Source organism: Nomascus leucogenys, chromosome 6 (assembly GCF_006542625.1).
Source record: "Nomascus leucogenys isolate Asia chromosome 6, Asia_NLE_v1, whole genome shotgun sequence".
NCBI lineage: Eukaryota > Metazoa > Chordata > Mammalia > Primates > Hylobatidae > Nomascus > Nomascus leucogenys.
Window position 1 is genome coordinate 120,244,302 of NC_044386.1, and position 13,855 is coordinate 120,258,156.

General features: G+C 47.1%; 1 protein-coding gene across 1 annotated transcript in view; it reads left to right on the forward strand.

The window, feature by feature from the left end:
• Positions 1–13,855, forward strand: part of ADAMTS17 (ADAM metallopeptidase with thrombospondin type 1 motif 17) — a 361,941-nt gene that overhangs the window by 78,648 nt on the left and 269,438 nt on the right. The window contains exons 5-7 of the mRNA XM_030813849.1: positions 705–788; positions 1,563–1,720; positions 9,345–9,388. Of these exons, the coding sequence (XP_030669709.1) occupies positions 705–788; positions 1,563–1,720; positions 9,345–9,388 (286 nt within the window). The remainder of the gene's footprint in view (positions 1–704; positions 789–1,562; positions 1,721–9,344; positions 9,389–13,855) is intronic.

Below are 13,855 nucleotides of genomic sequence, written 5' to 3' on the forward strand. Positions count from 1 at the left end.
GAATGGCATGTGTGTTGTAATTAATGTACCAATACCGATACAGTGTTATAAACTGAAGTCTACACTTTATTTCTATTTCCTTATTTTTACATAATCTCTTTTCTGTGTTCCAAGTTCCCATCTAGGATACTACTGCATTTTTTTTATTAATTTTTTTTGCACACAAAAACAATAAACATTTTCTAAAAATACATACAAACAAAAAGATGCGTATCAAACATATTAGGAAGGTTACACATGGGAAGTCGGGGAATAGAAATGGGGGGTGGGAGTTAAAATAAATGAGAGAGGGACTTTATATGGATCAGTGATAATAACTCAATCCTCTATTTGACAAAGAAGAGGGAGAAGGAAGAGGAAGAAAAAGAAAGTGGGATAAAGGATCAGAAAGGGAGGAAAATAGAAAAAATTAGAGTATGACTCCAGGGTAGACCTGTTTTGTTGTCACTGAGTTGGTTGGTTGGTTTGTCTGTTGTATTTTTCATGTTTCGCCAAGTTGGCCAGACTGGTCTCGAACTCCTAGCCCGAAGTGATCAACCCGCCTCGCCCCCCCAGAGTGCCGGGACCACAGGCGTGAGCCACCACGTCCAGCCCCCACATTGCTTCTGGCCTCCGTGGTAGACCTCTGCCCGGCCGCTCCGTCTGGGATACTACTGCATTTTAACGATTTTTTATCTTTTTATTTCTTTTTTCTGTCTTGATAGGTATACAATATGTTTCAGCACCAGAGCCTAGGGATTAAAATTAACATTCAAGTGACCAAGCTTGTCCTGCTACGACAACGTCCCGTAAGTCCCCACAGGCACCTTTCAAGCATGCAGAAAATGTGGCTGGGCCGGAGCTTCCCAATTGCTGTTGAACGCTAAGCAGGGCTCCAGGGAGTTGCTGGTCTCCGTCACCCTCTGTGACTTTGCCAGTGTGAGAGGAAAGCTGGCATCAGTACTGGAAGCGTGGTGTGAGGGTGGGCTGTTGAGAGGAAAGCTGGCATCAGTACTGGAAGCGTGGTGTGAGGGTGGGCTGTTGAGAGGAATCTCAGGGAACCCTAAGCAGTGAGCCCACACACATCCCCCTCCACTCCCGGAGGGTCTCGTATGGAGTCTCTAGGATAGTGCAAAGCTTGATGGCAAGGTCTCTGGCATGGTGGCTTCCCTTCTGAAACTACATTAGAGCTTCGACCCCAGTTTGGGTTCACGGCAGCATGATTTTCTGGTCTTTCGATGGAGTGCCTTGCCACATGCTGATGTTACCTGCCGAGTCAAGCCATCACCATGAGACTGAGGGAGCATTGCTTGGTTTGGGATACTGTTCTGTTTGCAGAAAAGAAGATTCCTTTTTTAAAAAACAGCATAGTCGTCATTTGCACCTATATATAAGGCCCCTGGTGGATTCTCTGGATCTATGTCACATACCCACTAGCATCAGGCTTCTCTTCGAGGGCAGTGAGTCATCAGATGATGTCTCAGTGAGTGACTGCCTCCACCTTAACGTCCTTGCCATAGTCTGAATATAAACTCTGGCCTCCCAGGCGTTTGTGTCTCTAACTGTCCCCTGACTTTTTCTAGGCTAAATTGTCCATTGGGCACCATGGTGAGAGGTCCCTGGAGAGCTTCTGTCACTGGCAGAACGAGGAGTATGGAGGAGCGCGATACCTCGGCAATAACCAGGTTCCCGGCGGGAAGGACGACCCGCCCCTGGTGGATGCTGCTGTGTTTGTGACCAGGTGAGACAGGATTTGGCCTGTAGCTGACATGCGAGAGGGAAAAGATGTTTCTCTTCAGAGAGGAAATAGGCATGTTGTTAGGAATTCAGGCTTGGAAATCAGACCTTGGGCCACCTGTCTGGGCTTCGGTTTCCTCATTAGTAAGTGGGCAGTAACGGTGGTATCCGCCTCTGAGGTAGGTATGATGCCTGGGTGTGTAGCTGTGTCCCTCTTTGTCTCTCCTCTATTGTCACATGGCGTTCTCCCTCCGTGTCTCTGTCCAGACTTCCCTCTTCCTATAAAGACAACAGTCATGGGATCTGGGCTCACCTTACTGCAGTGTGACCACATCTTACCTTGATTCCACCTGCAGTGACCCTTTTTCCATGTAGGGTCACATTCACAGGTACTGAGGGTCAGGACTTGGACCATTTCTTTTTTGGGGGATACAACTGTTGTATGTCATTGATGTCGATGTGGCTGTATCATTTTTTTTCTTATGTTTTCAACCCTCTTTGAGGAACACTGATTTTTCTTTGGTTGCTTTACTTGAATAACATAAACAAAATGTGTTCCATGTTCATACCAAAACTCTCCCTTTATAAAATACACAGAAATATTCCTTAGTAACGTAATCCATTAGATTAAAAATACCAGCTTTTTATTAGAGTTGCTACAAATATGTCAACTTTTAATTTTAATGACTGTTTTAAATTTAAAGAAACTACTTCCCAAACTGCATGCTTGCTTTTCCAACTGTGAATTTGGAAGTAAAGTTGTGGAAGGGAGAACTTGATCATATCTTTAGCTTGGGGACAGTTTGTTTCTCCACAAAAAGGTTGTTTTTGTTTTGTTTTGTTTTTTGTTTTTTGTTTTTTTTGAGATGGAGTCTCCTCTGTTGCCCAGGCTCGAGTGCAGTGTGACACAGTCGTGGCTCACTGCAACCTCTGCGTCCTGGATTCAAGCAATTCTCCTGCCTCAGCCTCCCGAGTAGCTGGGATTACAGGCATCTGCCACCACACCCAGCTGATTTTTGTATTTTTAATAGAGATGGGGTTTCACCTTGTTGGCCAGGCTGGTCTGGAACCCTTGTCCTCAGGTGATCTGCCTGCCTTGGCCTCCCAAAATGCTAGGATTACAGTTGTGAGCCACCACGCCTGGCCCTCCACAAAGAGTTAAATCTCACTTAACATTTGGTTTTGAATCAAGAAAGGATTTTGGTTGCATTTCTCAGGTCATGTGCTGCAAACTCTGAGCCCCATGACGTCTCAGTCATCTGGGGAAGTTCTGTGACCCCAGCTCCAGACACCAGACAATGCAGCTTTTGTTCCTTTCAAAAATCTCAGAATAAGCCGGGCGTGGTGGCTCACGCCTGTAATCCCAGCACGTTGGGAGGCTGAGGTGGGCGGATCACCTGAGGTCAGGAGTTTGAGACCAGCTTGGTCAACATTATGAAACCCCATCTCTACTAAAAATACACAAATTAGCTGGGCATGGTGGTGCACACTTGTAATCCCAGCTACTTGGGAGGCTGAGGCAGGAGAATTACTTGAACCAGGAAGGCAGAGGTTACAGTGAACTGAGATCATGCCATTGCACTCCAGCCTGGGTGACAAGAGTGAAACTCTGTCCCCAAAAAAAAAAAAAAATCCTAGAATAGACACAATGCCACCACCCATTGCCAAATGGATGCCTGCTCACTCCTGTGGATGGTTCGTCGATTGCCAGCCCTGCGTATGCTTTGTTACACATTTAACAGTGCTTTGTAGCATGCCAATCCCTTAGGAGAACACTTGCTGCTTCTACAGGATATGATTAAATATATAATCCGTATATAAGCTCTATCATGGACAGTCAGAATTATTGAGACGTTTTAGAAAAAGTCTCTTTAATAATTCTGATTGTCTATGACATGGCTGATGTGGCAGCAGGCACCAGGGACCGAGGGATGAACATGACCTGGTTCATGCTTTTGACCTGGACTTGCCCACTCCAGCGGGCACTGGGAGCCTCCAGGCCCCACCTTCCTCAAGAGCAGTGGCTGCCCACACTCACTGGCCAGGGGCTGCCCACACTCACTGGCCAGGGGCCGCTGTTGCTCAAGGCACTTTGCAATGGCATTTGGGAACTGCGAGGCTTTCTGTAGAATACCCTGGGTGCCGCAGCATTCAGGTTAAGGGTACCATGATTTGAGAGTGGATTCGACGTGGGGAGCAAGCAAGAGTCCTTGGGAACCGTGTCTGTGCATGATCATAAGTAAATGGAACTGATTTTCCAAATGGTAATTATATTTGGTCTGAAAGACTTTCCTAGAGAGGAACCCTAAACAACATCATCTGTGGAATATGCAGCGAAACTCCCAAGGTTTCTACTTTGAAAATAGTGTCTATAAATGCTATAGAAAATCTGTAATTTCTGGTGTTTTATTAAAAAATAATTAATGGCTTATGGTAATTTTCCCTACATTGGAAAAAGTTTTCTCTCTTTCCTGCTGTTTCCTTTCACTGAGTGCAGAAAGCACTTGTAAGTGGCCTGCATTTGGGGATGAATGGCATTTTTTTTCAGAGGCAATAAATGTCACCAAGATGACTGTTGACAAGACATCTGTATTAGCCCTTTTATAAAGAGACCTCAGCAGTCATGACGCACCCTCAATGCAAAGATGCTATGAGTTAGACTTTAATTTTTCGCCCTCCTAACTTACCACAGAGGAAATATTTTGTGTAAAAATGTTCTTTTCTACACCTCACACTTTTTACGGTGGCTACTGTAAAACAAAATGATACGGTTTTGCTGTGTCCCCACCAAAATCTCATCTTGAATTCCCACATGTTGTGGGAGGGACCTGGTGGGAGGTAACTGAATCATGGGGGCAGGTCTTTCTTGTGCTGTTCTCGGGATCATGAAGAAGTCTCACAAGATCAGGTTATATAAGGGGGTGTTTCCCTGCACAAGCTCTCTTCCCATCTGCTGCCATGTGAGATGTGCCTTTCACCTTCCGCCATGATTGTGAGGCCTCCCCAGCCACGCAGAACTGTAAGTCCATTAAACCTCTTTCTTTTGTAAATTGCCCAGTCTTGGATATGTCTTTATCAGTGGTGTGAAAATGGACTAATACACAGAACAATGGAAAATAACAAGTGTTGGAAGAATGTGGAGAAATTTGAACTCTTTAGTGCACCATTGATAGGAATGTAAAATGGTACAGCCACAATAGAAAACCAGATGATGGTTCCTCAAAAAATCAAAACTAGAGTTACCGTATGATCCCACTTCTGAACCCAGAAGAACTGAAATTCAAAATAATTGAAAGCAGAGACTGATATTTGAACACTCATGTTCACAGCAACATTATTCATGACAGCCAAAAGGTGGGAGTGACCTATATGTCCATCAGTGGATGAATGGGTAAACAAATATGCTGTATATGTACAAGAGAATATTAGCCTTAAAAAGGAAGGAGATTGTGACACATGCTACAACATGGATGAACCTCAAGGACAAATACTGCATGATTCCACTTACATGAGGTACCTACAGTAGTCAGATTGGTAGAGATAAAGAATGGTGGTTGCCAGAGGCTGGGGAGAAGGGAGAATGGGGAGTTATTATTTCATGGGTACAGAGTTTCAGTGTGGGATGACGGAAAGGTTTGGGAGGTGGATAGCAGTGATGGTTGCATGACAGTGTGAATTTGGTTAACATGACTGAGCTTTACACTCAATGGTTAAGATAGTAAATTTTATGTTCATGTATTAGCACAATAAAAAAAATTATAATAAAGATGTTCTGTTCTAACTAAACACATTGGAGAGGGATCCTAATTGCATGGGAGTGGTTCTGGGTGAGATGCTGGGGGCATGGGCAATGTCCTCATCCAGGTACAGAGAAAACAAGGTTTTGTCAGCCGCAGGCTGCTGGGGTCTGGATGAAGGATGCATTTGGCATCTTGCGTAGCTGTTAGCTGTTGCCAGCCCGGGAGCCTGAGCTTTCTTCTGCATTTCGGGCTGACGCCTTGAAGCTACATGAGCAATCACAGTCCCTCTCACCTGCTGCCGTGGAGCTGCTGGACTGAACAGATGAGTGCACGTCCTGTCTTCTGGGTCCTCGCAGATGTTAAATTGAAGCTCTCCTTGAAGGACGGGGGAGGCTGCCCTGGAGTCGGGCAGGAAGCTGAGTTGGCCAGGAAGCCTTGTATAATAACTAGAGGTAGACAGCTGCAGTTCCCTAGGTTGGGATAATAATGGGCTGATGTTTTCGCAAGGAGACTGGGTGCGAGGCAGCTGCTGCCCTGGAGAAGCTGTCCTTTCCTCCCACTGTAACCCGAGCTGAGGCTGCACGGGCCTGGCTGCGCTCGGCACAGCTTCCAGGTGCTGAGCTAGGACTGGCCAACGTGAGAATTTCCCCGTTTAAGGTTCTTTTTTCACCTTCCGGGCTGTGGCCAAGCCGGACAGTGTATTCTCCCAGACATCGCCTGGCAAACAGGCGGCTGCCGTGGAGGACGTGAGCGTGACATCGTGTCCAGCAGGAGCTGCTGAGCTGGAAGCGGTTGAAGCTGGGTTTTCTGCAGCTGCGTCTGGGACCAGGAAGGACCCCCTGAGTGGGCTGGGCCTGGGGTCACACGGAGCCCACACAGAGGCCAGGGCTCAGGGGGCTTCAGCACCTGGGAGGGCGTCCCCTTGGGCTCCACATCTGACCCAGAAAGCCGAGAACGCAGAGAACTCATCCCTGAAGTCGAGAACTCCTCTTTGAGCCTGGGCCTGTGCTCCGGGTGAGAGTGCCTGGGAGATGCCACAGCAGACACAGCTGGCCTGAAGCTGCACCACCAGGATCCCTCTGGCCAGACCTTCCCCTCCAGCCTAATACCATCTGACTGCTCGGGACACCCTTCCCTTCACCTTCTGCCAAGGGACCCTCTTGACAGGCTTTGCGCGTGGTGAAGCCTCAGCAAGTATCCGTGGAGCTTGGTGTTACGCTCCCAGGCCTCCAACACGTGAGGCCATGGCTGCCAGGTAGCTTGCAGGGCCCCTTGAAAGGGTCTGGAGACGTCAGTCAATTAATAAAAGAATGCATTAAGTCCCAACTGTATGCCTGGCTGTGAGTTATGCACAGGACCAGCTGTGTAGCTTGTGGTGCCCCATGCAAAATGCAAACATGGACCCCGCGACAGCAGAGCGTTAGCCCAGGGCGTGTGTCAGACACCCACAAAGCCAGCCCCGTCATGCAGATCCACGTCAGCCTCGAGCAGTGCACCTTGGGGTTTCAATGGATGTAGGGCTGGGAGCCGAGTCTAGCCCTCACTTTTTTCATTCCTGAAGTGAACCGTACAGTTCCTGCCTGGGGGTTTGGCATGAGTTGGCAGTGGGATGACATAAAAAGTGGGTGTCCCTGACAATGAATGGAACAAAGCCAGGCTCCCTGGAGATAAAGCAGCCCCTGCAGGCAGGTGGCTTGCTTCTTCTCTTCTGAGAAAGGACGTTGAACAGGAAGGATAGAGATTCAGATTCGGTTGACGTTTTCAAGACAGGCCTCTGAGTGTGGCCCTCCCTCCCTGAGCTAACACACCTTTTCCTCTGGTGAAGCAGTGGGTGGTGCCTCGGGGTCTGTCATTTGAGACTGCCTGTTTCCCCTCAGGGCAGCCATTGGATGGGAGAACGCGTGGGGGTGGAGTCCTCCTCAGCCAACAGGGCTGGCTCTCTGCAAAATGGCGTCTGCCTTGGCCTGGGCCTGTGGCTTCACTTCTCTTCTGTCAGACTGAGGCCTCGGTCCCTTTCTCCCTTTGCCCAGCTGAGACAATGGGGCAAAGCTTTAAATATGTCCTGTTCACAACTCCGAGAAACCCTGGAGCAAGGTCCTAGGCCAGCCTGATCTTTGTATGAATTTGTGTGTGTGTGTGTGTGTGTGTGTGTTTGTGTGTATGTGTGTGTGTGTGTTTGTGTGTGTGTGTGTTTGTGTGTGTGTGTTTGTGTGTATGTGTGTGTGTTTGTGTGTGTGTTTGTGTGTATGTGTGTGTGTTTGTGTGTGTGTGTGTTTGTGTGTTGTGTGTGTGTGTATATGTGTGTGTGTGTTCGTGTGTGTGTTTGTGTTTGTGTGTGTGTTTGTGTGTATGTGTGTGTTTGTGTGTGTGTGTTTGTGTGTGTGTGTGTGTGTGTGTGTGTGTGTGTGTGTGTGTGTGTCTCAAAACACCAGAATTGGGAAGGGTGCTGAATGTTGGGCTGGGGCTGGATAGGTATGGGGCCAGTGAGCACACCTATGGCTCTAATTTTATTTGCTTTCCCCTGTGCCAGTGCTGCTTCTATCGCCTATTTCTTCATCTTCTAAAAGGGAGTCTGATGGAAAAATCAAGTCACTAGGCCTTTTCATCTCTTTATGATATTCCTTCTCCATTTCCCTGAAAGTTACCTTGGTTTTGGAGTGAGGTTATGAAAAGTGTGGATCTCAAGCTTTCTTTGGGCCCTGAGAGAAGATGGGCGTGGGGCCTGGGAGGGGCCATGTCTGGGCCAGGCTGTGGCTCCTCAGCCGGCTCCCAGGCTGAGTCCTGCCCCAGCCAACCCTCAGGTCAATCCCTGACCTTGGAAACTTAAAAAGAACCATTGGAATGATCCAGTATTAGAAAAGAAGAGCCCAGACCCCTGGTTTTCCCACAAGAGGCCAGATGAACCTCTTGTACTTGCAGAACCAGGGCTGGACCAGGTTTCAAGCATCTTTGCTGTCTCACTGGTCCACAGATGCCCACCCACCCAGGGGATCCTGGGGAGCTTTAAGGAATACAGTTTTTTTTTCCTTCAACTTTTAAGTTCTGGGGTACATGTGCAGGATGTGCAGGTTCATTACATAGGTAAACATGTGCCATGGTGGTTTGCAGCACAGATGAACCCATCACCTAGGTATTAAGCCCGGCATCCGTTAGGTATTCTTCCTTATGCTCTCCCTCTCCTTCAACCTCCCTCCCCCGGCTGGCCCTGGTATGTTTTGTTCCCCACCATGTGTCCATGTGTTCTCATCGTTCAGCTCCCACTTGCAAGTGAGAACATGTGGTGTTTGCTTTTCTGTTCCTGCGTTAGTTTGCTGAGGATAATGGGCTCCAGCTCCATCCATGTCCCTGTGAAGAACATGAGCTCATTCCTTTTTATGGCTTCATAGTAGAGGAATGCAGTTTTTAGAAATGACTTTTTGTTGTCTTCTCGTGAGAGCGATATATGGTCATTACAGCATCAAAAACCAGTTGCTGCCCAAATAGAGTAGCTTGGGGAAGTAGAGTAGCTTGGGGAAGTAGAGTAGCTTGGGGAGGCCACTGCAGTTGGATGCTATTGTCTGAGAATTGTCTCTGATCAGTGACTTGGCAAACATCTTCCAAAACATTTTCAGCTGCTGAAAGGAGTCCTTCCAGCAACTGTTATGTATAGAATAGTTCATCTGTAAAAGAAGGTTCTCGTGTGGGGTAAGTGGACCTACGCCTGGGAAATGTGGATGGGTTACTGTTGCCAAACGCTGCCGTTTGTTATCATTCGCCGTGGCCTGTGACCACTGGAAAAATAACATTGCAGGATGACTACGTGAGGTTAATCGACAGTGTTTTCTTCTCCCATTCTTGGGGATACTGCATATACCTGACGATGGCTTTTTTTTTTTTTTTTTTTTTTAGGACAGATTTCTGTGTACACAAAGATGAACCGTGTGACACTGTTGGTAAGTTTAGAGTTGAAATAGTAATCTAAGGGGCTGATACACCCTGGGAGAATCTGGAGACTTCTCGATCACGGTGGAGGAGCTGTCCTCAAACAAGCACTGCACATTCTGTTGCCTTCCTTCTTGTAAGTTGGTCTTTGACTTTCCTTTTTTTATTTTCCTGAAATGTTTTGAAGTTATTTATGGCAGGAGGCATCTAGATGAAGGGTCATTAAGGAAGCTATGAAGAGTGACACCAAGGGGAAGAGCCACCAGGCTGTTCCAAGGGGTCTGCGGTTGGGGGTGCATTTGGCTCTGAGCATTTTGGTCACCCAGGCAGGAGAGGCAGCCTGCTAAGTTACACAGTTGTGGTCATGAGATGGAAGCTTAGCAGTTTGTTCTCATGCGTGCAAATGAGCTTTACCGAGCTTTACCCTAAGAGGTGAAGTGTGACTATAGATTATGAGACATCCAGTCTCTTCCACCTGCCTTGGTGCCAGGCCACTCGCTTTTTAGTGACTAAAGACAGCACTGAAAGTGGCATGCAGTGCCGAGAAAACACCCTTTCCTTCTTCACCTTCCCCTCCTCCACTTGCTTTCCCTCCCCCATCTTCCCTTCCCCCTCTACCTTCCCCTCCCCCTCAACCTTCCCCTTCCCCTTCACCTGCCATTTTCCTTTCTCTCCCGTCCTCAGTTATGTCTGGTTTGCCCTTGACTTCTCATGGATTTCAAATGGAAACCATTCTTTGAGTGTGGGAACACAGTGTTTGGTTAATACAGGCACAATGCCAAGAGTGTTTCCAGTTTTACCTGCCATAACACAAACCTTTGTTCATCGGGAGGTCGAAATATACTATTGCATTGCCAGAATCAAAATTGTGAATCATGTATGTTTAGAATTGTAGTAAAATCGAAGAAAACAGTATAGGTGTGAAAAATATATAATGTTATGAAATTCACATGTTGAAAACCTGAGCTTCTGGTGGAGCCCCAGCAGTGAGTAATCCCAAGCCTTTGTTCTGGCTCTGCCACGTGCCAGCTGGGTGGCCTTGGGTGTGTCTCCACTCTGGTTTCTTAGTCCATCAAATGATCACTTTGGGTTAGGTGACTCACAAGACCCTTCAAAATGTAATATAATGATAGCTACCATTCATGTCACATTTTAGAGTTTACAAAATGATTTTTAATATATTACACTTCATCAGTCCTCTAACCAGATCTGAGAGCGAGGTGTCAAGCAGCAGCCAGCCAGCTCCTCCTGCTGTGTTATTTGGGGGCTGTCTCCATGAGGGAATTGCTAGACAAAGGCCATGTGAAGGATGCTTCCCTGGAGTGCTGGCTGACGCAGGCCCAGGTCAGGTTGGGGCCATGGAGACTTGTACGGGCTGACCTCTGTCTGTCAACAGGGCTGCCAGGCATGTGCTGTTTCTAGGAGTGGCTGCTCTTTCCTGGGGTTCACGGGTCAGGCTTGGCCACAGTACCCCTGTCCAGGGGCGCCTCTGCTCCGTGCTCCTCCTGGAGACATAATCTCTCAATCGTGTGGCCCTTGCCTGTACTTCTGCCCTGGAAGTCCCTGAGCAAAACAGAGCCCAGCTCTGGCCTCCAGGCTGTGTCCTTCAGCACCTGGCACTGGATTGAGAGGCTTGGTCACTCTTGTTGGTTGGTTGATTAAATGAATGAATGAATGAATGAATGCAGGTGAAGGGACTCCAGTTCCAGTGTTCATTAAAACTATGTATCCAGTGGTGTGGTTTTCTTCCATAGGATTTATAGCTAGCTTTCAGTTTCTTTTGAGTATATAAAAGCTTTCTCTTTTGATGGGAATATGCCATTAATTGTGATTATATCCTGTGTTCAGGCCCCTGGTGAAGAGCAGGCAGCTGCTTCGAATCAAGCATCTTCTCCTTTCCTAAGCCACATCACCATACTATTTTTTATTGGTTTGCTCGGGCTGCCATAACAAAATGCCACACAAACTGAGTGGCTTCAACAACAGAAATGTGTTGTCTCACGGATCTGGAGGCTGGAAGTCCTAGGTCCAGGTGTCCGCAGACTTGGCCTCTCCTGAGGCCTCTCCCGTTGGCTGTAGCTGGCTGCCTTCTCCTGTGTCCTCTTCTGGCCTTCCCTCTGTGTGCGCACCTGCCTGTTCTCTCTCTTCCTTATAAGGACGCCAGTCATCCTGGCCTAGAGCACCCCCCCATGACCTCACATAACTTTAATTAGCTTCTTTTGTTGTTGAGATAGAGTCTCGCTCTGTTGCCCAGGCTGGAGTGCAGTGGTGCGATCTCAGCTCACTGCAACCTCTGCCTCCTGGGTTCATGCCATTCTCCTGCCTCAGCCTCCTGAGTAGCTGGGACTACAGGTGCCCGCCACCACGCCTGGCTAATTTTTTGTATTTTTAGTAGAGACGGGTTTTCACCATGTTAGCCAGGATGGTGTCGATTTCCTGATCTCATGATCCATCCGCCTCAGCCTCCCAGAGTGCTGGGATTACAGGCATGAGCTACTGCGCCTGGCCAACCTTAATTAGCTTTTTAAAGGTCCTCTCTCTACCTATAGTCACATTGGGAGTTAAGGTTTCTACATAAGAATTTTGTGGGGACACAAGTCAGTGCATAGCACCGCTCATTTGATACTTTGCCACATGTTACTAGGGAGCGTCTTATGTCCTCATATCCCCTCCCAGGTGCATACGTCTCACTTCCTTAAGAAGAAAGTCTTTTAATGGTAGGGACTGGGTGGAGTCATTGTTTTTCATGTGACAGCTGGTTAGCGGAGGGCAGAACCAGCCTATCTCCTGATCTCCAGTGCGTGTTCTTTGTAATACCTCAGTGATTTTCAGCTTCTCTAAGGAGCTGGTGCCTTTTTTTCTTTTTTAAAAAAATTAAACTTATATGGTGTTTTATTAGTATACGTTTATTTTAATGTGTCATATTTTGCTTGTTCAGATTATTAAGCCAGTCAGAACAATGGGATAATTCGATGAACAGAAAAATATAAAAACTGGGGTTATGGCAGTCGTATATTGATCTCAGCATCCAGTTTATTTATGGACTTTAAAATATTTTTATTTTGAATAATTATACAGTCATGATCATTGCCAAAAGAGTACAGAGAAGTCTGTTGTACCTATCACCCAGCTTTGTCCAGTGGTAACATCTGACATAACCGCAGTGCCCTCTCAGAACCAGGAAATGGATGGACCCGACAGAGTGAACCCTAGACTGCAGCTCTTAATCAGGCTTTACTGGTTTCTGCATGCACTCATGTGTTGGTATGCTTTTGTATAAAGTTCTGTGACGTCTTATTAACATGGGCAGCTTCGTCCATCCACCATGACAATCAGGAACAGGAGTCCATGGCCGCTGAGATACCCCCTTGGACTGCCTCTTGAGAGCCATCCCCTGCCACCCTCCGCTTCCCTAACCACTGGCACCCATTTATCTGTATTCCATCTTTATGATTTTCTCTTCCCAATATCCGGTTTATTTTTCATATTTTGTTTTGATTGCGCAGAATGGAAAAATAATCTGAGTCACATAGATGCGTGCTTGCCAGTGCTAAGAGATTTTCAACAGCTGCCTTGAAACCTCAGGGTCCAGCTCAAGTGTGAGGTGCTGTGTCTTGAGTTCTGTCAAAAAGGAGCTATCTGGTACCTCGAGATGACTAGGAAAGCTTTGGGTTGCCAGTGCTGTGTAATTTGGTATATAACAGCGTTTTTTTGTTGTTTTAATTAGGGTGCAGCTCACATATATGTAAAGAGGGCAAAACTTGATGGATTTTAATTTATGCCTATACTCTTCTTTTTTTGGCTTAATCTGGTATTTATTGAAATCATTTTAAAGCAATATCTTGAATTCTGTTTTAAATCATGATTTTTTATACTTTGGTAAAATATACATAACATTTGCCACCAGAAGCATTTTTAAGTGTACAATTCAGTGGCATCCAGTACATCCACATACTTGTGCAGTCCTGTGCCTCTACTCTTGAAACCACAACTCAGATTGAGGTGAAGAATGTCATCAGCCCTCCAGTTCCTTATGGCCTAACCCCCACCGTCAGTAGTCCCCCAAGGGTAACCTGTTACTGTTAAGAGTTTTAATGAGTGTTTTTAAAATAGTTTAAAATAGATTTCAGATCTCAGTTTGAATGAAGCATTGGAATAAACTCTGAGGCGCTGCGAGGGTTTGGGGCTTCCATGAAAAATACTCTCCTCTGCATCAGCCCATTTGTCTCCACTGCCCAGTCTGCATTCCTGATTGTGAGGAATGAGCCAAGGGCACCTATGAGAAGGGGGCTGCCACCAGGCTGGGAGACTGGCTTGGAACACAGGCAGTGCCTGGGGGAGCTCCGGAAGTGGGGAGGCCACTGACATCATATTGAAGTTAGTGGCAAGGCCTGTCTGGTCCATGTGCCACCACAGCTGGGCAGTGACCTCCATCTCCCCCCAGCAGCCCAGGGTCCTGTGGTCTGCCCCTCCCCACC